General features: G+C 42.7%; 1 protein-coding gene across 3 annotated transcripts in view; it reads left to right on the plus strand.

Annotated features, from left to right (window-relative positions):
- Positions 1-1,194: 1,194 nt before the first annotated feature.
- Rb1 (RB transcriptional corepressor 1) overlaps positions 1,195-23,949 on the plus strand; it is a 138,233-nt gene continuing 115,478 nt past the window's right edge. For all 3 annotated transcript variants that reach the window (XM_059273344.1, XM_059273339.1, XM_059273341.1), the window contains exons 1-2: positions 1,195-1,301; positions 4,933-5,059. In XM_059273344.1, the coding sequence (XP_059129327.1) occupies positions 1,195-1,301; positions 4,933-5,059 (234 nt within the window). The remainder of the gene's footprint in view (positions 1,302-4,932; positions 5,060-23,949) is intronic.

Genomic DNA, 23,949 nt, shown 5'->3' on the forward strand with positions numbered 1-23,949 from the left:
AGGAGGCCCATGTATGCTGAGCCTTCACACATCCTTGCTCAGCTGCTCCAAGACAGCTTACACCAGAGCAACAACTGTATTTTATTCACAGAACTTCAGTTAGGGAGTTGTGTGACAACCACCAATAAGGACTGCCAAAGAGAGAAACATCATGTTGATCGACACGCGAAAAAGTAAATTAAGACGAGCTGCAGTTGCTGAGCCAGCGTTTGGTGGTGGCAGGACCAGTCTGCTCTTTTCTGATTGTCTGTGCGTTTGCAACCCAGTGAGTCAAATATGACTTGGGTTCAAGTCCTCTGCCACCCCTCTGCTATGCGGCATAGGTAAATTAACTCCTCGGATTCCCTTTTCCAACACGCCAAGGGGAATGCGGCCATTCCCAGTTGGACGGGCTGTGTCTGAGAATCAGTTACGAAAGGGGGCCAGATCAAGCGCTTGAACACAGCACACCGGCCTCCAACGTCAGGTCCACCGGGCCAGCTGGTTTTCAAAAGCTCCTTTCCCGCTAAGATCTAGCCCCCTTGGAGGGTGCACACCGAAAAGACTCAACTGCACGCTTAACTCTGTGCATCGCCCATCTTCCCTTTCTTAACCCAGAAGGCCAGGGATGGCTCCACCCTGGACCGCCCACCCCGCGGCCGAGCCCACCTCCCACTGGCCCGGCACGTTTGTTTTTGTTTTGCCGGCCGCGCGGGCCTGCCGAGGGGCGCGCCCTGTCCAGCGAGCGCCCAGAGGCGGCGGCTCCATTCAGCGGCCCGCCCCGTCCCGGCTGGCGCCGCCCACGGGGGGGGACGAGGCGGGCGGAGACAGGCCCGGGCAGGCGCGGCTTCCCCGGCGCTTCCCGCCCGCGCCCTCGCCTGCCACCACCGCGGCCGTCGCCGCCGCCGCCGCCGCCGCCGCCCCGGTTCCCCCTGACGCCCGCGGCCCGCGAGCCCCGCGGACGTGACGCCGCGGGCGGAAGTGACGTTTTCCCGCGGTTGGCCGGGGCGCTCGGTTGCCGGGCGCGTCCGGTTTTCCACAGGGGACGTTCCCATTATTTTTGTAACGGGAGTCGGGTGAGGACGGGGCGTGCCCGGCGTGCGCGCGCGCCCGCCTCCCCGCGCGCCTCCCTCCCTCCCTCCCTCCCTCGCCCGCCCGCCCGCCCGCCCGCCCGCTCGCTCGCTCGCTCGCTCGCGCCGGCCCGCGCAGCGCGTCATGCCGCCCAAAGCCCCGCGCCGAGCCGCGGCCGCCGAGCCCCCGCCGCCTCCTCGGGAGGACGACCCCGAGCAGGACAGCGGCCCCGAAGAGCTGCCCCTGGCCAGGTGAGGAGCGCGGCCGCCGCGGGCCGGAGGGATGGAAGGGCGCGGGGCACGGGGACGCCGGGCGCATCTCGGCGGGGCCGGGCTGACCGGTAGGAGCGGTGCCCGGGGTCCCCGGGAACACTTCGTCCCCCCCATTCTCCGCGGGGTGGCGGCGCCGCCGTGACAGGGTCCCGGGCTCACGGGCGACGGCCAGGGCATCCCGGAGGGGTCTGGGCTGCGGCTTGACAGGTGTCGGGCGGGTGGGGCTCCTGCACCCGAGCGAAGTGACAGGTGCAGGCTCTACTCCAGCGACGCCCAGGCGCGGAGCCGGCGGGTCCTGGAGAGCCCCCATCAGACGCAAAAAAAATAAAAAAAATAAAAAAAAGAAGAAAAAAAAAAAAAAAGAAAAAAGACCGATGCTTGCTTTCTTACTTTCTTTTCTTTCTTCTTTTTTCTTCTTCCGTGGCGATCCGGAGCACCCCGGGGTCGGTTGACTTTCTCTTTTGCAGTCCTGAGATGCAACAGTTGGGAGCCTTTTCCTCTGGCCGTGCGCTGCATTGGCAGCTCGGTCCTGGGAGAGGCCAAGAAAAGCCTTGTAGGCGAAAAGCGCAGGGTCGTGGGTGTCAATTGCTCACTGGGTCCTCAGCTCCCGGGCTTTGTGGGGGGTTTCTTTGGAACAATGCTTTGAGGCCTCGGGGATTTAAAGCCATCTGTGGAGACTGGTGGAGCATAACTCTTAGAAGAACTGGTTTGTGGGCAAAAGTTTCACGAGGCATTTAAATGCAAGGGCTTGCAAGTTTCTAAACTGCCCCCACCTCCCTTTTTTCAGGGTAAGACTCTTCCTGCGTACTGATTGGCCGCAACAGGCTTCTTATTCTTGCTTTTTGCCTTTGAGCCTACAAGGATCTTGGTGCCCCCCCCCTTTTTTGGTCTTGTTTTTAGTGCTGTGTTCTCTCAAAGAACTTTTCTCTCCATTTATTAAATGGCATCTAAACTTAAGCAAGTCCATGTGGATCCAATAGGAACGACAGAGAGATATTTATTGTATTTCAACATTTTATTTTTCTTGACTGTGCTACTGTGTGATTAAGTAACAGAAATTGAAACAATATGATTGTTGTTATTGTCAGCACTAGTTTTAATTTGAGATCCATTGCAGAATGGGAATCGTTGTCCCTCACCATCCTCTCTCCCATTTCTAGCCCATCAGTAAGTCCCTGACTTTTTTTTAAAAAAAAGTACTCTGGTTATTTAGCCCAGGCTTGCCTTGAGCTCTCTCTATTCTCCTGCCTCAGCCTCTCCAGTGTTGGAATTTTAGGCATATAACACCTTGCCAGGCTACCAAGTTCCTTTATCCTCACTAACATCGAAGTTCTTTGTGTGCCCCATACTCTTAACAGACTAAAGACTTAACTAATTTTGGAAATGGCTTGTGTAAGTCTATTAAAATTTGTATATTTAGGTGGGTTGTCTTGTGGGTCAAATAAAAATCATACTCATTAGAAAATAAATACGGAGTACAAGCTATGTTTGGAGAATGTTCAAGGGGGAAGATTTTGCTTTCGTTTCTAATTAAACTCGGGTGTATCCAGTGTGTGAAAGTTTCCCTTTAGAAAGAGCAATAACATCTATTCTAAAAGAGTCCATGCCATCTACACAGCTTTGGAAGTATTCCTGATTATTCTAGAATAAACATACACATTGCCTGGGGAAAGAAGGACCCGGTTTCGTTCCCTTTTATATATGTTTAACTTTGGGGAATCACAGATTCTCCTGTAAGTTAAAACTGTGCAAGACACAGTCTCTTCTTGGTTACTCATTGCCACAGAGGTTCTCATAAGCACTGACAGTTGATCTCTGAATTACCTGTGCTTCACCATAGGGGTTTGCTGTCTCCTCTGAACTGTGCCATTAAATGAATTTTGTGTGATGGTTGCAGAATGCACTTAAGCAAATATCGATGGTACGTAGATCAGTCATTGTGCCGTCTTGCTGCAGTCAATAGAGGTGGTCATCACTGTGTAAGAGGCTGTTAGCAGTGTAACAAAGCAAACTGTTGTGCAGATACCTTTATTGTTTAATAATAGAAACATGCTGTAAAATAATGATAAAGCTACAGTATAGAAAGCATACAAGCCAGTAACACAGTCATTTATTTTCAGATGTTGTGTCCTGTGTGTCATTGTATATGCTATCATTTCCTACAACTATCTATGTAGTAGACTTGTTTACAGCAGCATCCCCCTAAGTGCACAAGCGACAGATGCGTTGTGCTGCCCTGTTATGCTGGTTAAGACATCTTCTAAGTGATGTTTCTACTCCATTATAATCTTACAGGACTACTGTTGTATACCGCCTTATCGACTGAAATGTCATATAGCACATGATTGTTCTTAGCAAGGATAAGAGGACAGCCTCAGTCTGAAACTTAGAAAATCGCTTAGGGATGGGTTCAGCCCAGTCCATCTGCACTTCCAAGGACAGCCTACTTTTACAGTTGAGGTGTTATTTTTTTTACATTGTCTCTGGCCTAAGTACTATAGGTGGAATGGAAGCTGAGGCTAGGGGATTGCTAGCCACTTTCTTTATTGAAGTATGCAGAAGTTAATTATGCTTTGAAGAAGGAGTTGCCCAGCTAGAAAAGTGGTCAGGGGCATGATGATGGAGTTAGCCTATACGGTTTCTATCCCAATTACTTCTCACTTGCTATGCTTTTAGTGACTGCTTTAATTTTTCTGGTGTGGTAGACATGTAAACATGAATGAGAATACTTACCAAGTATGGCTGATGTGGAAATTCAGTAAAACTAGGCATAATGGTATTTTTTGTAGGATCATAGTAAATTCTCAAGAGTCAAGTTGCTCTTCATAGTGTTGCAATTTTATGTCAAATACATATAGAAAGGAATTAGCCATTTATTAAAAGCTTATGGTTAAGAAATGTCAAAGAGGGGGCTGGAGAGATGGCTCAGAGGTTGAGAGCACTGACTGCTCTTGTAGGGGACCTGAGTTCAATTCCTAGCACCCACATGGTAGCTTACAACTGTAACTCCACTTCTGATGAATTCAGCACCTTTCTCTGGCCCCTGAAGACACCAGGCATTCACATGGTGCACATACATACATGCAGGCAAGACACTCATACACATGAAAGAAATAAAATTAAAAAAAGAAAGGTCAAAGAGATAGGGCTGAAATATGTGATGCAATAATTTCTGTCAAGTTAATTATCACCTAAGAAATATATGACACAGTAAGTAGGACTACAGTTTACCGTGGTCACTGGAACTGAATTGACTGCAGTGCAGTTTTTTTTTTCTTCTTGCTGTGACAGTTGTCCCATCTTCCCAGAATGTTTCCGCTATTGTGCTCACTGTCTTTCACAGAGCTGTGTTACTGTTCTGGAGTGTATTTGGTTCACCAAGCTTGCAGCTGTTTTTCACTTTGTGGTATTCTTATTTTGGAAAGACCTTGACAAAGATAAGCATATGTTTAAATGGTGTGTAATGCTACTCAAAGATAAAATAAGACCTTAAAGCACTTAGAGACGTTCTCTTTCAAAACAGTGCTGATATGTGCAAACTATAGAAACTAAATATTTGCTTAATTGGTTTGATTTCTAAGTGTATTCTGTAATTGTTTTCAATTGGTAGGCTTGAGTTTGAAGACATTGAAGAACCTGAATTTACTGCATTATGTCAGAAGTTAAAGATATCCGATCATGTCAGAGAGAGAGCTTGGTTAACTTGGGAGAAAGTTTCATCTGTGGATGGAATCCTGGTAAGGATGTTTTTAACGTTCGTTCGTTCGTTTGTTTGTTTGTTTATTTATTCATAGAAAGTAGAAAAGTATAAAGTAAAAGTTAATAATAATTCCACTAATGGCACTAAAAAATGCTTTTCATTATAATATTTTCTTAGGTTTTTTTGCTGGGAAATTTTAATCACACTCTGACACTCCCGAGACTGCCAATAAAGTTTACTTTGAACTTTGAATCAGAGGGTGGAGCTAGCTACTAGCTGACCAAAATTAGCTGTAGAGGTTTTGGAGGACCGAGGACATACAGAGACACACAGGAAGTAGTAGAATGGGCTTAGAAACGTTCTTGGCCCTTTTGGATCAAGGAAGGAGAGGAAACAAGAGGTGCAAGATGGAAAAGAGGTAACGCCATGTGGCAGAACATAGATAATATAAATGGGTTAATTTAAGTTATAAGAGCTAGTTGAGACAAGCCTAAGCTAAAGGCTAAGCTTTCATAATTAATAATAAGTCTCTGTGTCGTTATTTGCGGGCTGGTGGTCCTGACGAAAAAGTACTGCTACAGTTTTTAATTTCTCTTTTTAATTAAGAATTTATGATGATGGTGATTTTGGTGTGTGTGTCTGTGTGTCTGCTTTCTTCCTCCAGTTTTATGTGTGTTCTTGGGATTGAACTCAGGTTGCTAGGCTTGTAAAACAAGTGCTCTCAATCATGGAGTTGTCTCACTAGCTCTATTTTATTTTCATTTTACAGTTTCATTATTGTTTCCTCTATTCATCCCCCCTCTCCCCCGCTTCTTTCCCATCCATCGGTCTTCCTCTTGCTGGTCCCTCCCACTCTAGATGACTTCCTTGCTTTCCTGTCACAAGGATGCCGTTACTCTTTTCCCCTTCATTTTATTTTAGGGTCTCTTCCTCTCCTCTCCTCTCCCCCTTCCAACTTTCGTGATCCACTCCCCACACATACATATGCACACCCAGATTTAAATCTAGGATCTCCATAGGAGAGAACACACTTGTCTTTGAGTCTGACTTATTTTGATTAATATGATGATCTTTATTTACATTCATGCAGATAATCATGATTTCATTTTTCTTTGTAGTTGAATAAAATTGTAATTCTGGACTGAATTTTCTTTATCTGTGCATGGATTGATGGACATCTTACATTTGTTCTGTTTCTTAGCTATTGTGAGTAGTATGGCAGGAAACATGGTTGTGCAAGCATCTCTTCTGTGTCTTGACTTCTAGTCTTTTGGACATACACCCCGTGGCAGAGCGGTGGTTTTAAGGAACCTCACACTGACTTGCATAGTCGCTGCACTGTTCTGCCCCACGACTGGCAGTGTCTAAGCTGCTCCTTTCTAACATTTGTTGTGTGGATGTTTTCAAATATTTAGTGCTCATCTGTGTATCTTCTTCTGAGAACTGTGTGCTCAGTTAGTTCATTGATGTATTTATTAAATGAATGATTTATTTTAATAATATTTAATTTTTGAGGTTCCTTATCAATTTTACATATTAATCCCATCTACTTTGTAGTTGGTAAATACTTTTTTTTTCCTGATCTGTATTTTTTGTCTTCACTGCTGACTGTTTCCTGTGTTGTGCAGAAGCCTTTTAGTTTCATGTAATCCCATAGTCAACTCTTCCCATATTGGAATCCTCTTAGAACAGACTTGTCTGTGCCTGGGTTTTCAAGTGTTTGCCATGAATTTCTCTAGTAGTTTCAAGATTTCAGATTGTATATTAAGGCACTGATTCATTTTGTATCAATTTTTCCTTTTTTTTTTTTTGAGACAAGGTCTCACTATGTAGCTCAGGCTGGCCTGAAACTCACTGTGTAGACCAGGCTGGCTTCCAACTCAGAGATCTCCATGCCTCTGCTTCCCAAAGTGCTGTAATTAAAGGTGTGCCCCACCACATCCATCCCTGTATTGGTTTTGCATTGCAGTTTAGTGTGTGTCTGTACACACACATGACACAGTGCATGTGTGGTGGTCAGAGGACAACTTTCAGGAGTCAGTTCTTTCCTTCTCCCTCATGTGTTCCGGGATTAATGCAGGTCATCAGGCGTAACAAGTGCCTTTATCGATTAAGCCATCTCACTGGCACAGCATTGGGCAAAAGATATGGATTGAGTTACACATTCTTCTGCAGGTAGATGCCAATTACTCCAGCATCCTTTTTTTTTTTTTTTTTTTTCTTTTTCTTTTTTCCACTTTGAGACAGAGTCTCTCTGTGTAGCTCTGTCCTGGATCTCGCTGTGTAGTCCAGATTGGCCTTGAACTCACAGAGATCCACCTGCCTCTGCCTCCCGAGTACTGGGATTAAAGGGCATGCACCACCACTGACCGGCACCTAGCATCATTTGAAGAGGCATTTTTTTTTCAATGTCAAAAAAGTAGGTAGCTATAACTGTAGCTTTAACTCCAAGTTTTCCGTTCTGTTTTGTTGGTCTGTGTATTTTCTGTGCCAGTATCGTACACTTTTTGTTACTGTGGCTTTACAGCATAGCTTGAGATGAGCAATTCTGATAGCCTGCTTAGGGTTGCTGTAGTTGTTCAGGATCTTTAGTTGGTCCATTTTCTAGTTTCATTTCTTTTTTTTATTTAACATAATTTCTTTATTGAGTCCTTGGGAATTTCACATCATGCAGCCGAATTCTGCTCACCTTCCAGTCCTTGCGTATCTTTCCCTCATCCCTGCAGCACTCCCCTGAAAGAAAAATTTAAAAATCAAAACAAAGCAAGCAAACAAACAAAACCAAAATAAAACCAAAACAAACGAACAAAAAAACAAAGAAAAAAACAATCAAGAACCAAAACAAAACCAACAAAACAAAACAAAACAAAACAAAAACCCTCTTTGCTCGTCCATCTTTCCTGCCTCTCCAACACTTCTTCTTTTGTCCTGGTGGCATGGGGAGCTGGTGTGTGTGTGTGTGTGTGTGTGTGTGTGTGTGTGTTACACAGTATATACCTTTTTGTCCAATCAGCTTTCCTTGCAAATGTTCATTGCAATGAGTCGTTGGCCTGTTCAAGGCCTCTGGTTTCTGGTACACCATTATCACTGGAACCTTTACCAAAACTCCTCTCAGATATCCTGCAGTCACCCCAAGTCATGGAGATCCTGCAGGTATCATTTCATAGGGCTAGTCCCTTCATGAGCTCCAGCAGGTCCTAGATGGGGTAGATGCTAGGGTGGGCCAACCCCAGGCCCAGCTGTGAGCCTGGGTGGTAATTAAGCTGGTCAGTCCAGGCCACTGGGGCTGCCCCCACCCACCACTCAGGAAGGGGTGGAGCCAGCTCCCACCCATGCCATCAGGATCACACATCCCTCACCTGTCGTAAGGGATGGGGCCTTCTCTCAGGGGAGGGCAGCTCTCCCAAGAGGGTTGAGGCCTGCTCTCATTGCTGCAGTGTCCAGAGAAGGGCCGGACCAGCTGTCCCGGGGCCAGGGAAGGTTGGGGCCGGCTCAGCATGGCCCTCTGATTTCATCACGCATGGTTCCTATGGTCCCTTGAGGTGACATGGGCCATCAACACAGACACCCCAGCTGCAGCAGGACCACGGACCCAGACGTGGCCCTTGGCAACAGCTTGGCCTGGGATGACATCCTGGCTCTGGGTGGAAGCACAGGCCACTCAAATCAAGATGGCTCTGGTGGTGGCATGGCTCCTGGACACCAACAAGGCCATAGGTTGTGGCCTTGATCCCAGGCTTCTGTGTGACCTTTGCTGGCAACACGGGCCTTGGACTTCAACACAGACCCCAGCTTCAGTAGGACCATGGACCCAGACATGGCCCTCAGCAGCAGCCAGGTCTGGATGTCACCATTGCCCCAGGTAGCAGTGCAGGGCACTCAGATTGGCACGGCTCCAGCGGCCTCGTGGCTCTCAGATACTAACATGGCTCCAGATCTTGGGCATCCACATGGCCTTCGATGGTAACGAACCTCGGACATCAGCACGGACCCTGGCTGCAGTAGGGCCACATCTAGTTTCATTTATCTGTGAAGCTGTTATGAACGGGATCTTTTCTTACTGTTTCTTTTCTTGGCAAGTTAGTTATTGGTATGTAGAAAGGTACTTATCTTTTTGTGTTGACTTTACGTTCTGTTACTGTGTGTAAAGTATTTATCAAAAGTTTTTCTACTGGAGTCTTTAAAATGTAGGATCATATCTTTGACAAGTAGGGATACTTTGATTTCTTCCCCTTTTTATTTGTATTCCCTTTATTCTTTTCTTTTGTTTTATTGCCCTAGCTAGGACTTCAGACACTATATTGAATAGGAACGGTAAGAGTGGGTACCTTTGCCTCGTTTCTAATCCTAGAGAGGAAACGATTTCAGTTTTTCCCCATTTAGAACAATGTTTCCCATAGGTTTGTTGTATATAGCCTTTTTTTGTATCAAGATACGTTTCTTCTATTCCTAGTTTCTCCAGGGCTCGTGTGTGTGTGTGTGTGTGTGTGTGTGTGTGTGTGTGTGTGTTCATCTGTGTGTGCATGTATAAGCCAGAGGACAACCTACAGTGTGTCCTTCTTCAGATGCCTCTACCTTCTTCCTCCTTTTTTTTTTTCTTCACACTTTTTTGTTTTGAGACAAGGTTTCTCCCAGGCCTGGAGTTCACTCAGTAAGTAGGCTAGGCTGGATGACAGTGAGCCCCAGGGAGCTACCTGTCCCTGCCTCTCCAGTACTGGGATTAGAAATACATGCCACATGCTTAGCCATGTGTGTGTGTGTGTGTGTGTGTGTGTGTGTGTGTGTGTGTGTGTTTGCGTGTGCGCGTGCGTGTGTGTGTGTGTGTGTGCGCGCGCGCGCGCGTGCGTGCGTGCGTGCGTGTGTGTGTGTGTGTGTGTGTGTGTGTGTGTGTGTGAGAGATATGGGGATCTGACTCAGGTTCCCATGCTTATAAAGCAGGCACTTTCTCAACTGAGCTATCCCTTTAGTGTCTCTTCAGAACTTTATCAGGACGGGATGTTGAACTTTGTCAAAAACCTTTTCTGCTTTTATTAAGATAACCATGACTTTTGTCTTTACATGTGTTTGGGGAGGGGGTTGTATTAAATATCAGTTTTCATATGTTGAGTTAACTTTGTGTCCCCGGGATGAAACCAGCTTGGTCATGGTGAGTGATTTTCTTTATGTGTCTTCTGGATTTGGTTTGCAAGAATTTTATTGAGAATTTTCACAGGGAAATTGATTTTCTTCTTTTTGTTGTTTTATCCTTATCTGGTCTTGCTATTAGATTAATTTGGGTTAATAGGGTGAGTTTAGTAATATCTGTTCCCTTTTGTTGTGAGGAACAGTCTGCAGTGTTGGTGTTAGGCCTTTCCTAAAAGTCTGGTAGGGACTGGTGGTGAATTGTCTGGCCATGGCTTCTCCTTGTGGAAAGACTTTACACTGTTTTCCTCTCGTTGCTTTCTAGGATCTATTTAACTTAACATCTTTTTATTTAATTTTAGCTCATATAGCTCTAGGAATTTATTCATGTCTTTCAGATTTCCCAGAGGTTTGGAGGAGAAATATAAGTTGTTGAAGCTGTCTCCATTCTGGATTTCCTCAAAGTCTGTTTTAGTCTCTTTTTCATCTTTATTTTTAATGTGTTTTTTCTTTCTTTTTCTTCTGATTAGTTTGTCTGGGAGTTTGTAAGTTTTATTTCTCATCTTTTTTTTTTTTTTCTGAGATAGGGTCTCAGAGCGCAGGCTGACTTTGAACTCATTATGTAATACGACCTTGAATTTCTTGAGTCAATTACAGGGTGTGTCCTCCAAGCCCAATTTCTCCAGTTCTGGGCTCGAGTTCAGGTCCTCAGGCTTGCTCTGTCATGAATATTTTCTTAGGTTATTAATTATACAAATATACAAACTTTATTTGGTAATAAAGTTTCTAGTGATAATATATCTTAACTACTAGATTTAAAAAAAATCTTAATTGTTGGATATTTAGGGTTTTTTTTTCTAACTGACTTGTTCATGATATAAATATATGTACACCCTTCTTCATAGAAATAACTTCTGCATAAAGTTCTTGATAATTATTAAATAATTAAATTAATGGATCTTTGATAGTTTTCTTTGAATAAATTCTCAAAAGTTAATTTACTTAGTCAAAATCTACAGACTTAAAATTACTGAATACAGCTGGGCGATGGTGGCACACACCTTTAATCTCAGAACTTGGGAGGCGGAAGCAGGTGGACCTCTGACTTCAAGGCCAGGCTGGTCTACAGAGCGAGTTCCAGGACAGCCAAGACTACACAGAGGAAACCCTACCTCAAAAAGCCAAAAAAAAAAAAAAATACCCAATATTATCTTTCGTTGTATTTGATTATTAAAGGAAAGTGTCTTTAGTTTGGAATTTAGATTTTTTTTTTTTTAAGTAGTGTGTTTAAAACCTCCAGGTTACTCTTATATGTTCCTTGTTTAGCATTGAAACAAATAGAGGCAGGCATGGTGGCACATTCCATTAGTTCCAGTATTATGGAGGCAGAGGCAGGCTGATTTCTGTTAGTTCAAAGGCCAGCCTGATCTACATAGCAAACTCCAGGCCAGCCAGGGTTACATAGTAAAAACCTTGTTTCAGTTTTTTATATATATTTATGAGTGTGTGTGTGTGTGTTTGTGTATGAACTGGAGTCAGTTCAGCAGTTAAGAGTGAGTACTGCTCTTACAGAGAATTCCCACCTATGTGGCTCACACCTACTTGTACCTCCAGATCTAGGGAATTAAAGTCCATGGGCACCTGCATTCATGTATATAACCCTAAACAGACACACATGCGATGCACATAATTAAAATAGGGCCTGGAGAGATGGCTCAGCAGTTAAGAGCACTGGCTTCTGTTTCAGAGGACCTGGGTTCAATTATTAGTACCCACATAGTGGCTCACAGCCTTCTGTAACTTTTGTTCCAGGGGATCTGGTATCCTCCTCTGGCCTCTCTGGACACCAGAGATGCACATGCAAGCAAAAAACATACACACATAAAATAAAAATAAATAACTAATAAATCTTTAAAAAATAAAATTGATACAAATATTAATGGCTCTGGAAATTCCAGGGACAATACCTGTCCTTTCTTAAGAAATATGGATAAACTTCTATCCTTCTATAAACTTGACTATAAACTACTGAAAACAGAACTTAACTGATAGGGGATTATGTAGAAACTTTGAGGTTTAATGTTACTAACATGAACCTCAACAATATAATTTGTTTATCTATATCGATCAGTAGTCAACAAACCTGACTATGAGAAGGCCGGTTTAATGAGAGACCCTGTCTCCAGGGTTTAAGGTTAAGAAGGAAAGAGCAGAACATCTGGTTTCTTTTTCTGGCCTGTGTATGTGGTTACTTACACACGTGTGTATACCACACACATGCGCACACATACGTACACATTGAAAAAATTCAGTGCAAAAGAAAGGCAAGCTGGGGGTGGGGTGGGGTGGGGTGGTGGTGGTGGTGGTGGTGGTGGTGGTGGTGGTGGTGGTGGTGCACGCCTTTAATCCTAGCACTCAGGAGGCAGAGGTAGGCAGATCTCTGAGTTCGAGGCCAGCCTAGTCTACAAAGTGAGTTCCAGAACAAGCTCCAAAGCTAAAGAGAGAAACTCTGTCTGGAAAAACCAAGAGGAAAAAAAAAAAAGTGAGATGGGTCATCTGGTAAAAGTGTTTGTCCCACAAGCTTGATGACCCGGGGACCCATATAAACATAGAAGGAAAGACCTGGCTTCTTAATGTTGTCTTCTGCTTCATATTGGCCGGATGTACTAGCGTGTTTACATCCTCCATGCACACATGGTGTTTATACATACATAAACACACACACCCTAATAATCTTATTTTTTTTTAAATAAAAAACAAAACAAAACTAGAAATACAACCCAGGTGATTGGGTTGTAAGACTGAGAGGGCCAGGAGCCAGACGAGGGTCATGGCAGGCTCCTTACTAGTCCTGCCAGAGACCGGGTCTTAGTTTCGGGTCACTGGAACTGGCTGGAGCTGAGCAAGCTGGAAAGTCCTTAACCACTAGAGCCACTTACCAATTATATAACAACCTGTAAACTTCTTGTTTAAATCCACCAATCAGCCCCAGACTAATCTCTTCTCCCTGGAATTCTCCTAACCCTGCTTCAAAGGCACTTTTGAGCTTCTCTTGGGGTTGCCGTTTGCCACCTTGTTGGATGGTTAGACCCTAGCATGCTGGATATTTTAAATAAATGCCCTTGTTGATTGTATATGTGACTGGTGGTCTTTCTTGGGACTTCTTGTGTTCCCTAACAAGACAAGCTACTATTTCTTTAAAAAAAATTAAAAATCTGGTTTGTTTATGTGGGTAATGTGGGTATAGGTGAGGGTGGCTGTGCGTGTGCTGTGGCATGTATTTGGAAAATCTTAGGACAATTTGCAGGAGTCTTTTTTCCCTTCTACCACATGGGCTCATCCTAGAGACTGCATTCAGAATATTGGGCTTGGTGGCAAGTACTTTGATTATACTGAGCCACCTTGCTGGCCCACTTTTGCCTTTTAATTGCTATATATTCATTGTATATAGTAATGAATTTCATAAAAATAATTTATTTCAACCCTCCATACTCTTCCCTTCTCCCCTTTCCCTGTTCCCCCCTTTCACTAGCCATTTTACTCCCCTAGTCTGCTTTTTGATTTCACATTATGCATATATTATAAATAAGTAGCTTTCTGGGTGTATATAAAATCTAGAATCCACAAATGAAGGAAAATATAAGATGTTTATATTTCTGAGTCTTTCTTCATTCTCTCAATCTGATGATTCAGTTGCATCTAGTTTCCAGCAAACATGATTTTGTTAACTAAAACTCTGCTGTGTATGCATACCACTTTTTTGTTGTTATTTGTTTGTTTGTTTTTGGTTTTGTTTTTATTTTTTGAGACAGGGTTTCACTGTGCTGTGTATCCCTGGCTGTCCTGGATCTCACTCTGTAGACCAGGCTGGCCTTGTGCTTACAGAGATCTGCCCATCTCTGCCTCCTGAGTGCTGGGATTAAAGGTGTGGGCCAACACCATTGACTGGCTTGTATACCATTTCTTTATCTGTTGACAGACACCTATGCTAATAACATACTGTGGCCACTGTGACCAGTGCTTTCAGTTAAATGAATGTGCAAGTGTATCTGTAGTAGGTTGACTTTGTGTCCTTTGGATGTATAATCCGGTGTGGTAGAGCTGGGTATATCATAAGGTAAGCCTGGCTGGGCCAGTTCACACTCCAACCAGCAGTCCATTAAGGTTCCCTAGCAGTAGTAGACTAATAGAAACCATTTGGGGCTATGGAGTTAAATATGTATGAATAAATTTGACTGCTTTCTTGCCTTACCCCTTACCTCTTCCTGACTTTATTCCTGCCTTTCCTTAGAAATAGCATTATTTAAAAATCTCACTTCCTAGTGGAGGTGGTGATAGGAGCTAGAACATATGGGTTCATTCCTGGTTGTGTCGGGGAGGAAGACAACAGAGGACTTTCTGTTACTTTTAGGACTTGATACATTTCTGGAGGGTGTGGAAGAATATTCTTTTGTCCTGCTGTAATTCAGCAGACCCTTTCTTTACAATATTTGAAGTGTTTAATTGAGGGTTGGCCTGAGGATAATGGAATGTGTTCTGAGAAGCAAATGCAAAGACAGAGTGAACCTGTTTGCAAAGCAGCTGTTGTAGTCCCAGTTGTCTCTTCTCTGAAACAAGAGGCGTGTGGTAACTTAGGGGAACCCTTTCTGGCATTTGAAAGTAGAAGGTGTTTATTGAGAGAGGATGGGTTAAGATTTCTAGTCAGAAAGAACTGTTTCAAGTCTGAAGTATACAGTGTAGTAACTCACACTCTTGAACAAATTGCCTAAAATCTCCAATCCTTGATTTTCTCATATGTAAAATGGGCTATCAGTAATTTCCAGACCTTGGAATCATTGTGCATATTAAATAAATTAACACATATTAAGTACATACAAGTTAATTTACTGATTCAAACTCTACACATTTTTTTTTTAAACAAAATTTTGTTGTATTGTGAGATGCTATTGTGTGGCCATGACACAGCCAGTGCAATCATGACCTCACAGGGGCAGCAGCTGTCAGCAGTGGGCCTGTACAGGACTGGGCTTGTCAACAGTCAATCATAGATGGGGAGAGGCCCGTTTGGCCCTACCCCTCCCTGCTGAAATACGAGCTACTGATGGATTCTGGGGGAGGGGTAGACACTGTCTTCAGTTGTGTACCCCGATGAGCTCACCGTGCTCCAGTGAATAGTAGCAAACTCATGTTGCACCGACAGCCTTGTTAAACTCGGTGGGTCACAAAGCAGAAAGGCATGAGTGTGAGAAAGGGACTGGCAAGGAGGGAGAACGTGCTGGAGGTGGGAGGGAAGTGAGAAGGTGAGGGTGAGAGTGGTCAGAATGCACGACATATGTGTATGAAATGATTATGAGAACAAACTTAATGAACATTCATTACATTTATTCCATTTTATTTTGCTTTTGATCAGTATTTAAAATATAAACCATCTTGGTGGCATAGTGGGTAAGTTGTTTGCTATGCAAGTGTGAGAATCGGAGTTAGTCTCCTTTACACCTGCCTAAACTCCTGGCACAGCTGCGGTAGTTGTCTGTAATCCCAGAGCTGGGAGACAGAGACAGGTGCATCCTGGGGACTTGAGAGCAGCCAGCCTAATCTAAACGGCCAGCTCCAGGCTTGTAGGAGAACCTGTTTCAAAAAAACAAGTTGGAGAGTGGTAGAGGAAAATATCTGGTGTCCGTCTCTGGTCTTCACACATACATGTGTGGACCAGCACACCTGCATACACATAGCACATTCATGTGTATACCACACACAGATTTAAAAAGAGATAAATAAAGCATCGTTAGTTTGGGGTTTAGATTAATGTGTTCAAAAGTTCAGTATCTATGGCAGCTATAAGACGTACACAATATGTTTCTTACATTTTGACTTGGAAATCAGAATTATTCCTTGATTCATGCTGCTGATGGATTTTGAATTCAGTAGGCATGAAAACAGTGTTACCTGGTACATCTCTGTCAGAGCCCTTAGGTGGCCAAGTACATTTTCAGTAAGCAGAAATACACACACACTTACTTTTTTTTTTTTTTTTTTTTTTTTGGTTTTTCAAGACAGGGTTTCTCTGTGTAGCTTTGGAGTCTGTCCTGGAACTCGCTCTGTAGATCAGACTGGCCTCAAACTCAAAGATACCTGCCTCTGCCTCCCGAGTACTGGGATCAAAGGCGTGCGCCACCACCGCCCAGATGCAAAAATATTTTTAAAAGATTTTCTGTTCTCAGCTGTAGGTCTTCAGATTTCAACAGCAGGCTTCAAATGTTTAATAAACCATGTTGTGAGCACATGTGCTGTCATCCAGACTTCGTTCCATTTGTTAAATGGTTAGTCCAGCAATGACTGTCTCTCAGAGGAAAGGCTAAGAATCTGGTAGTTGTTTAGGCCATGAGGCTGGCCTAGATGTTTCAGCTGGTCTTCAATCTAATTTGGAGTCTGGAAGTAGGTTCTAATATCATCAAAGGAATGCCTCAGCAACAGAATAGATGAACTTGCCAGGGACAAAGAGGGCAACTGGGCAAAAAAACAAGTTTCCTTCTTCCATGTCTTTTTAAGTGGGCTGCCACCAGAAGGTGTAGCCCAGGTTTAGGGTGGGTCTTCCCACCTCAAATGATGCAATCCGGAAAATCCTTTGGAGGTGTGCCCAGCTGTTTGTGGTTTTGTTGTTGTTAGTTTTGTTTGATTTTCTTTTTCCAAGACAGGGTTTCTCTGTGTAGTCCTGACTGTCCTGGAACTTGCTCTGTAGATCGGACTGGCCTTGAATGCAGAGATCCACCTGCCTCTGCCTCCTGGGTGCTGAGATTAAAGGCGTGTGTCACCACGCACAACTTGCTTATGTTTTAGTAGATTTAACATGTAGTCAGGTTGACAACCAAGATTGTCTGTCATATCCTTCTTACTAAGCTTTGCAGTTTTAGTATGGGGGTTAAAATAAGATATATGCCTTTTTTTTTTAGTTGAACACTTAGAAATCACTATACAGTTTTAGTTAGACTAGTTTCAATTTCATGTCTCAGAATAGGGACTCATAAGGAGATGAAGAGAGAGATAAGGGAACAGTCTGTCAAATGTTAGGACACATATATTTATTATGTTTATTATTTTATAATGATATGGTTCATGGCTCCCCAAAACAATTAAGATCAGATTGTGGACCACCATAAGATGTAATAATAAGTAAAAATGTACCAAATATTATGAGAATTATCAAAATGTGACCCCCCCCCAAGATGAAACTGGATATGAAGACATATACATGTACCCAGCACTCAGGCTGAGGCAGGAGAGTCACAAGTCCAAGGCTGGCTTGGACTTCTCCTTAGTTACTTTTCTATTGCTGTGTTAAGACCCCATGACCAAGGCAACTTATTGAAGAAAGTTTATTGGCTTACAGTTTCAGAATGTTGAAGTCCATGACTATCATGGTGGAGAACATGACAGCAGGCAGGCAGACATGGCACTGGAGCAAGTAGCTGAGAACTCATAGCTAAAGATATAAACCAAGAGAGACACTGGAAGTGGTTAGAGTCATTTTTAACCTCAAACCCCACCCCCAGTGGCATACTTCTTCCCAACAAGGCTACACCTCCTGATCCTGCCCAAGCAGTTTCACTGGGAATGAAGAATTCAAATATAGGAGGCTGGGGGCCCCATTTTTATTCTGGCCATCACAGACTTCATAGTGAAACCGTGTTGCAAATAAAGAAAACCAAACCAACCAAGCAAAAATAATAGGAAGCAAGCACATTCTCTTGGAACCATGGTGCCAGTAGACTTGCTGTATAGAGGGTTGTCACAGTCATAAAAGTCTCTATAGGTATGCATACCTGGAGAGATTTGTTGTGGCTCATAGTTCTAGAGAGAGGAAGCCCAAAATACTCTGTGTCTTAGCATGATGAAAAAGCAGGAGAAGCAGGAGCAGGCAGAAGAGAAAGCCTGAGGGTTTCCTTCACTTTTTAATAACCCACTGTGTTCACTCATGCAGACCCATGGGGTAAGAACAGATTCCCACGATAATGCCATGTATCCCTTTAATGCCTTAACCACCTCTTAGCATCCCACCTCTCAATACTGCCATGATGGCCATCAGATTTCAAGAAGAGTTTCAGACAGGATAAACACTATTCAAACCATAGCAACTCCCCTGTTCCCCAGCTGTTTAACCAGTTCTAGAAGATGGTCACTTTCTTGTTCCTTACTGCTTGTCCTGCTGCTTGCAGTTATTCCTTAGCAAGTTAATTTTGAGCACTTGTATGACTCACATTTTAAGATTTCTGTCTTTTAGGGGTCAGTGTCCTTCTTTGCCTAATCTCTAATGTCTTGAATTATTTAATTATTTCCCAACTTTTTAGTTGTTTCATGCCAAACAGTAGCTCTGGTCCATATTTTTTGTGTTTTATCCCATCAAAGTAGTATATTTGTTAGTTGACGAGTTTACATTAATCCATATTTATTCCTTGTAAGTCCATGGTTTACACCAGGTTTCATTCTTGATGTTAAATGCTCTATTGTTTTGACAAGTGTCAGTGGTATGTGTCTGCTGTTGTAGTGACTATGGAATACTTTCATTGCTGTACAATACTCTTTGCCTGTTTATCCTGCTTTCCTTTCAACCTCTAGTAACCACTGCTCTTTTTTATTTTTTTCCCATTTTCTAGAATGTAATATAGTAGCCAAACAGTATACAGCCTTTCAGATGGGCTTCTCTCATATAATAACATATATTTAAGTTTCTTCCACATCTTTTCATGATTTGGTGGCTCATTTCTTTTTAGTGTTGAATAATAGTCTGTCATCTGTTTGTACCACAATTTATTTATCCATTTTACTTCTGAAGGGTATTTTGGTTTCTTTCACGTGTTAGCAATTATGATTAAAGCTGCTGTAAACATGCATGTCCAGATTTTTGTGTGTATATGTTTATGTATGTGTGTGTGTGCATAGATGTATGTACCCATGTATGTTCATACACAAGCTAAAGGTCAGCCTTAGGAATTGTTCCTTAGGCTCTGTTCACCTTCTTTGAGACAGGTCTCTCTGACCTGGAATTTACCTATTAGGCTAAGACTCGCTGGCCAGTAAGCTCAGGAATCCATGTTTACACCTTCCCAGGACTGGGATTTCAAGCAAGCACCATCATGCCTGGCTTTTAATGTGGTTCTGGGGATCAGACTCAGGTTCTCATGCTTGCATGGCAAGTTATTTCACTCACTGAGCCCTCTCTCTAGCTCCCAGGTATTTTGTCTCAAGACAGGATCTTGGGAAATTGCCTAGGCTGATTTCACACTCACTATGCAGCCCAAGCTGGCCTTACCTCCTAATTCTCCTGCCCCAGTCTTCTGAATGCTGGGGTTTTAAGTGTGTGCTACCATGCCAAGCTTGTGCAGATTTGTGTATGTGTGTGCATGTGCATGCGTGTGCGTGCATGCACCACTTGCATGTAGATTAGCTCCTTGTAATAAAGACTGTGTTGGCTAGTTTTTTGTCATCATGACCCAAGCAGAGTTATTTTAGAATATAGAATCTCAGTTGAGAAAATGTTCCCACCAGATTGGTCTATGGGCAAGTCTGTGGTGTATTTTCTTGATTGATAATTGATAGGGGAGGGCCCAGCTCACTGTGGACAGTGACACCACTTGGCTGCTGCTCCTGGGTGCTGTAGAGCAGGCTGATGAGGAGTAAGACAGTAAGCAGCACTCTTCCAAGGCCTATATAAGCTCTCACCTCCATGTTCCTGTCCTGTTTGAGTTCCTGCACCGTTTGAGTCCTGTCCTAACTTCCCTCTGTAAAGGAGTATGACTTGAGAGTAGTAAGCTGAAATAAACCCTTTCTCCCTAAGCTGTTTAAGGTCATAGTGTTTTATCACAACTGTAGAATCCCCAACTAAGACAAACCAAGGAGGAGAGTTGCTGGTCATGTGGTAAGGGTATGTTTAGTTTTGTAAGAAACTGCTAAACTGATTTCCAAATGGCTTAATCATCTTACATTCCCAAGTCAGTTAGTGAATTACCAGACATCATCACCAGCATTTTGTGTTGTCAGTGTTTTGGATTTTCTTTTTCCATTCTAAAAAGTGTGAAATAGTATCTTGCTTGAAAATTCTAATAGCATATACTGGTAAGTTTTATTACCATTTGTGTAGCTTCTTAAACCTGTTCAGATCTTTCCCATATTTTAATAGTTCTTTGTTTTCTTATTGAAATTTAGGCATTGTTTGCATTTTTGGATATTAGTTCTTTATTAGCTATGTCTTCTACAAATATTTACCCCCAGCTTGTGGCTTATGTTCTTATTCTCTTGACAGTGACTTTGCAGAACAGAAGTTTATAATTTTAGTGCAATTCAGCACATCAGTTTTTTCTTTCATGGAGCATACCTTTAGTTTTATATCTAAAATGTCTTATCTGAATCCAAACTAAAGGACAACTATATTTTCTGCTGTTAGGCAAATGCCCCCCATGGGTTTTTTGTTTGTTTGTCTGTTTGTTTTGTGTGTGTATGTGTATGTGTGTGTGTGTTATTAAAGATTGAACCCAAGGTTTGTGTATGATGGGCATATACTCTACCACTGTGTTACATCTCTAGCCCAGTTGCTTTACATTTTACTTCTCAAATTCCAACCCATTTTAAATTAATTTTATGTAGTAACGAAAGGTTAAGTTTATAACCTTTTTTTTTTCATTTTGTATGTAGTTATATAGTTGCTAGCACTGTTTGCTTGGAAGGCATCTTTTCCCTCTGTATTGTGTTTTGCTTATTTTTCAAAGACTATTATACTAGATGGAAGTTGTGTGTTTCTATTTCTGGCCCCTCTATTCTCTACCGTTCCTTTCTGTTATAGTTAGTGTTCTATTGCTGTGAAGAGACACAAAGACCATGGAAACTCTTACAAAAAAAGGCATCGAATTGGGGCTCTGTTATATTTTCAGAAGTTTAGTCTATTATCATCATGGTGGGGAGCATGACAGCACACAGTAAGACATGGTGCTGGAGAAGTAGCTGAGCATTCTACGTCTGGATTCACAGGCAGCAGGAAGGGAGAGTGACACTGGGCTTCTGAAACCTTAAAGCCCACCCCCCAGTGACACACTTCCTCTAACAAGGCCACACCTCCTAATCCTTGTCATTAGTGCCATTTTTGATGACTAATCATTCAAATATAGGAGCCTATGGGGGCCATTCTTATTCAAACCACCACATTCCATTCCCTGATCCCCATAGGCTTATGGCTGTATCATAATGCAAAAATGCATTCAGTCCAACTTCAAAAGTTCCCATAGTCTATAACAGTATCAGCACTGTTTAAAAGTCCAAAGTTCAAAGTCTCTTCTGAGACTCAAGGAAATCTTTGTAACCCCTATAAAATCAAAATAAAAAATCATTTCACCTACTTCCAATATACAATGGCACAGAATATACATTACCATTCCAAAAGGGAAGAAAGGGAGACTAGTGAGAAAATACTGGACCAAAGCAAGAATGAAAACCAGCAGGGCAAACCCCAAATTCTGCATCTCCATATGTCTGATGTCAAAGTGCTCTTCAGATCTCCCAATACATTCAGCTTTGTTTACTGCAACATACTCCTCTCTCTTGGACTGGTTCCACACTCTGCCAAATTTTTCTTGGCAAGTATCCCATGACTCTGTCATCTCCAACATCCTGAGGTTTTTCAAGGTAATCCAGCTTCACCTTCACAACTTCAATCAGTGGCCTCTTTGGGCCTCCATACAGGGACACCCCTGACACACAGCTGAACTCAGTGGCTTTCCTTAGCCACTGAGGGAGATTCTACCACCACTTTTTGTATTTTTGACTCTAAAGTCAGAACCACATGGCTGAAGCTGCCTAGTTCTGCTGCTTCTGGGGCTAGGGTATGGCTCTCTCATTCAATTATACCTGCATCTGCTTTCAGTTGTTGATGGTTTCCTTCACTGCTGAAGCTTTGCTTTAATTCCTTTTCACAAGTTAGAAGCTTAGTCTTGCCCTGAAGTCAACATTTCCTTTATTCCATTTAACATTAGGCTTTTCTTTAAACTTTGGTTTTTCAAGACAGGGTTTCTCTGTGTAGTTTTGCGCCTTTCCTGGAACTCGCTTTGGAGACCAGGCTGGCCTTGAACTCACAGAGATCCGCCTGGCTCTGCCTCCCGAGTGCTGGGATTAAAGGCGTGCGCCACCACCGCCCGGCTCTTTAAACTTTTTAATCTCCTTCAGTCCTCAACTTGGCTCCAACGTTATATTTCTAGGTGCTCCTTTTCATCTCAAGGTGTACATTTTCTATTTTTCCATGCTCAGTTTGATCCTTCTCATTATAAATCTGCATAAAAGTAACCACTAATAACCAAATGACAGAATCAATACTAGGCTGTCTTGAAAGCTCTGACAACATCATTGACCTAAAATTCTTTAAGTTAGCCTCAGGCAGATTTTTTAGATAAGATCAAAGAGCAGCCACATTCTTCAAAATTACACAAGAACCGTTTCTAGGCCACTTACTAATATTATTCCTCTTTGAAACCTCTTAAACTGGGTCCTCACAGTCCTCAGCACCACTGTCTTCCATGCTCCTACTAGAATGGCCCATTAAGCCCTGCTTAAAGTATCCAACCATTTTTCTAGTCCAGAATCCTAAAATCTTCCATATTACTCCAACAAACAGCATGGTCAGGTCTGTCACAGCAATACCCCACTCCTTATACCAATTTCTGCCTTAGTCACTCTTCTGTTGCTGTGAAGAGACTCTATGACCATGGCAACTCTTACAAAGGAAGTATTTAATTAGAGCTTGCTTATAGTTTCAGAGGTTTAGTCCATTTTCATCATGGTGGGGAGCATGGCAGCACATAGGCAAACAGGGTGTTAGAGAACTAGGAGAGCTTTACATCTGGATCTGTAGGTAACAGGAAGAGAGAGACACCGAGCTTGGCTTGGGCTTTTGAAACCTCAAAGTCCACTCCCAGTGACACACTTCCTTCAACAAGGCCACACCTCCTAATCCTTTTCAGTAGTGCCACTCCCTGAAGACTAAGCATTCAAATATAGGAGCCTTTGGGGGTCATTCTTACTCAAACTACCACACTCTCCATTTTTCCCTTTTCAGTCCCTACATCTTTACTGTTGAGCTTTATCATAATTCTTAGGTGTTGACTCTCTTTCAATTTTATTGTCCTTCAATATTTTATGGGCTAGTTTGGATTTTATGCCTTTCCTCTTGTGATGGCTTTCTGTCTCTGAGATAAAATGAATGAGAAAATCATCTCAAAGGTAGAAATGTTTGTTTTGGTTTATGATTTCAGAGGCTTCAGTCTATGATAGCTTGACCCCATCACTTCTGGCTGAGCCAAGACCAAACAGGGTTCAGAGTTTTTAGTAGAGCACATTGCACCTCTTCTGCTGGCTATGAAATAGAGAAAGTGAAAAAAAAAAAAAAAAGCCCAGGGACAAGAAATAGACCCTTCAGTTGCATTCCTCCAGTGACATTCTTCCTCAGCTAGATGCACCTCTGACAGTTTCCACCACCTCCTGTTGGGCCATTCAGTTAGGAGCCCATTTGATGGATTGTCATTCTTGATCCAGTGACTTTCTGAAAGCCCTGCCTCTGAACATTGCTGCCTTAAGGACCAAGTTGTGAACACATGAACGTTTTGGGGACATTTCAATCCAAACTACAATACCTCATTAATTTTAGAATCATTTTATTGATCTATAGATCAAACTGAGAATACTGAAAAATCTTGACAATATTTAGTCTTCCTATCTGTGAACTTCTGCTATCTTTTTAATTTATTTTATTATTTTAAAAATTTTTTAGAA

The sequence above is a fragment of the Peromyscus eremicus genome, chromosome 9 (genome assembly GCF_949786415.1).
Source record: "Peromyscus eremicus chromosome 9, PerEre_H2_v1, whole genome shotgun sequence".
NCBI lineage: Eukaryota > Metazoa > Chordata > Mammalia > Rodentia > Cricetidae > Peromyscus > Peromyscus eremicus.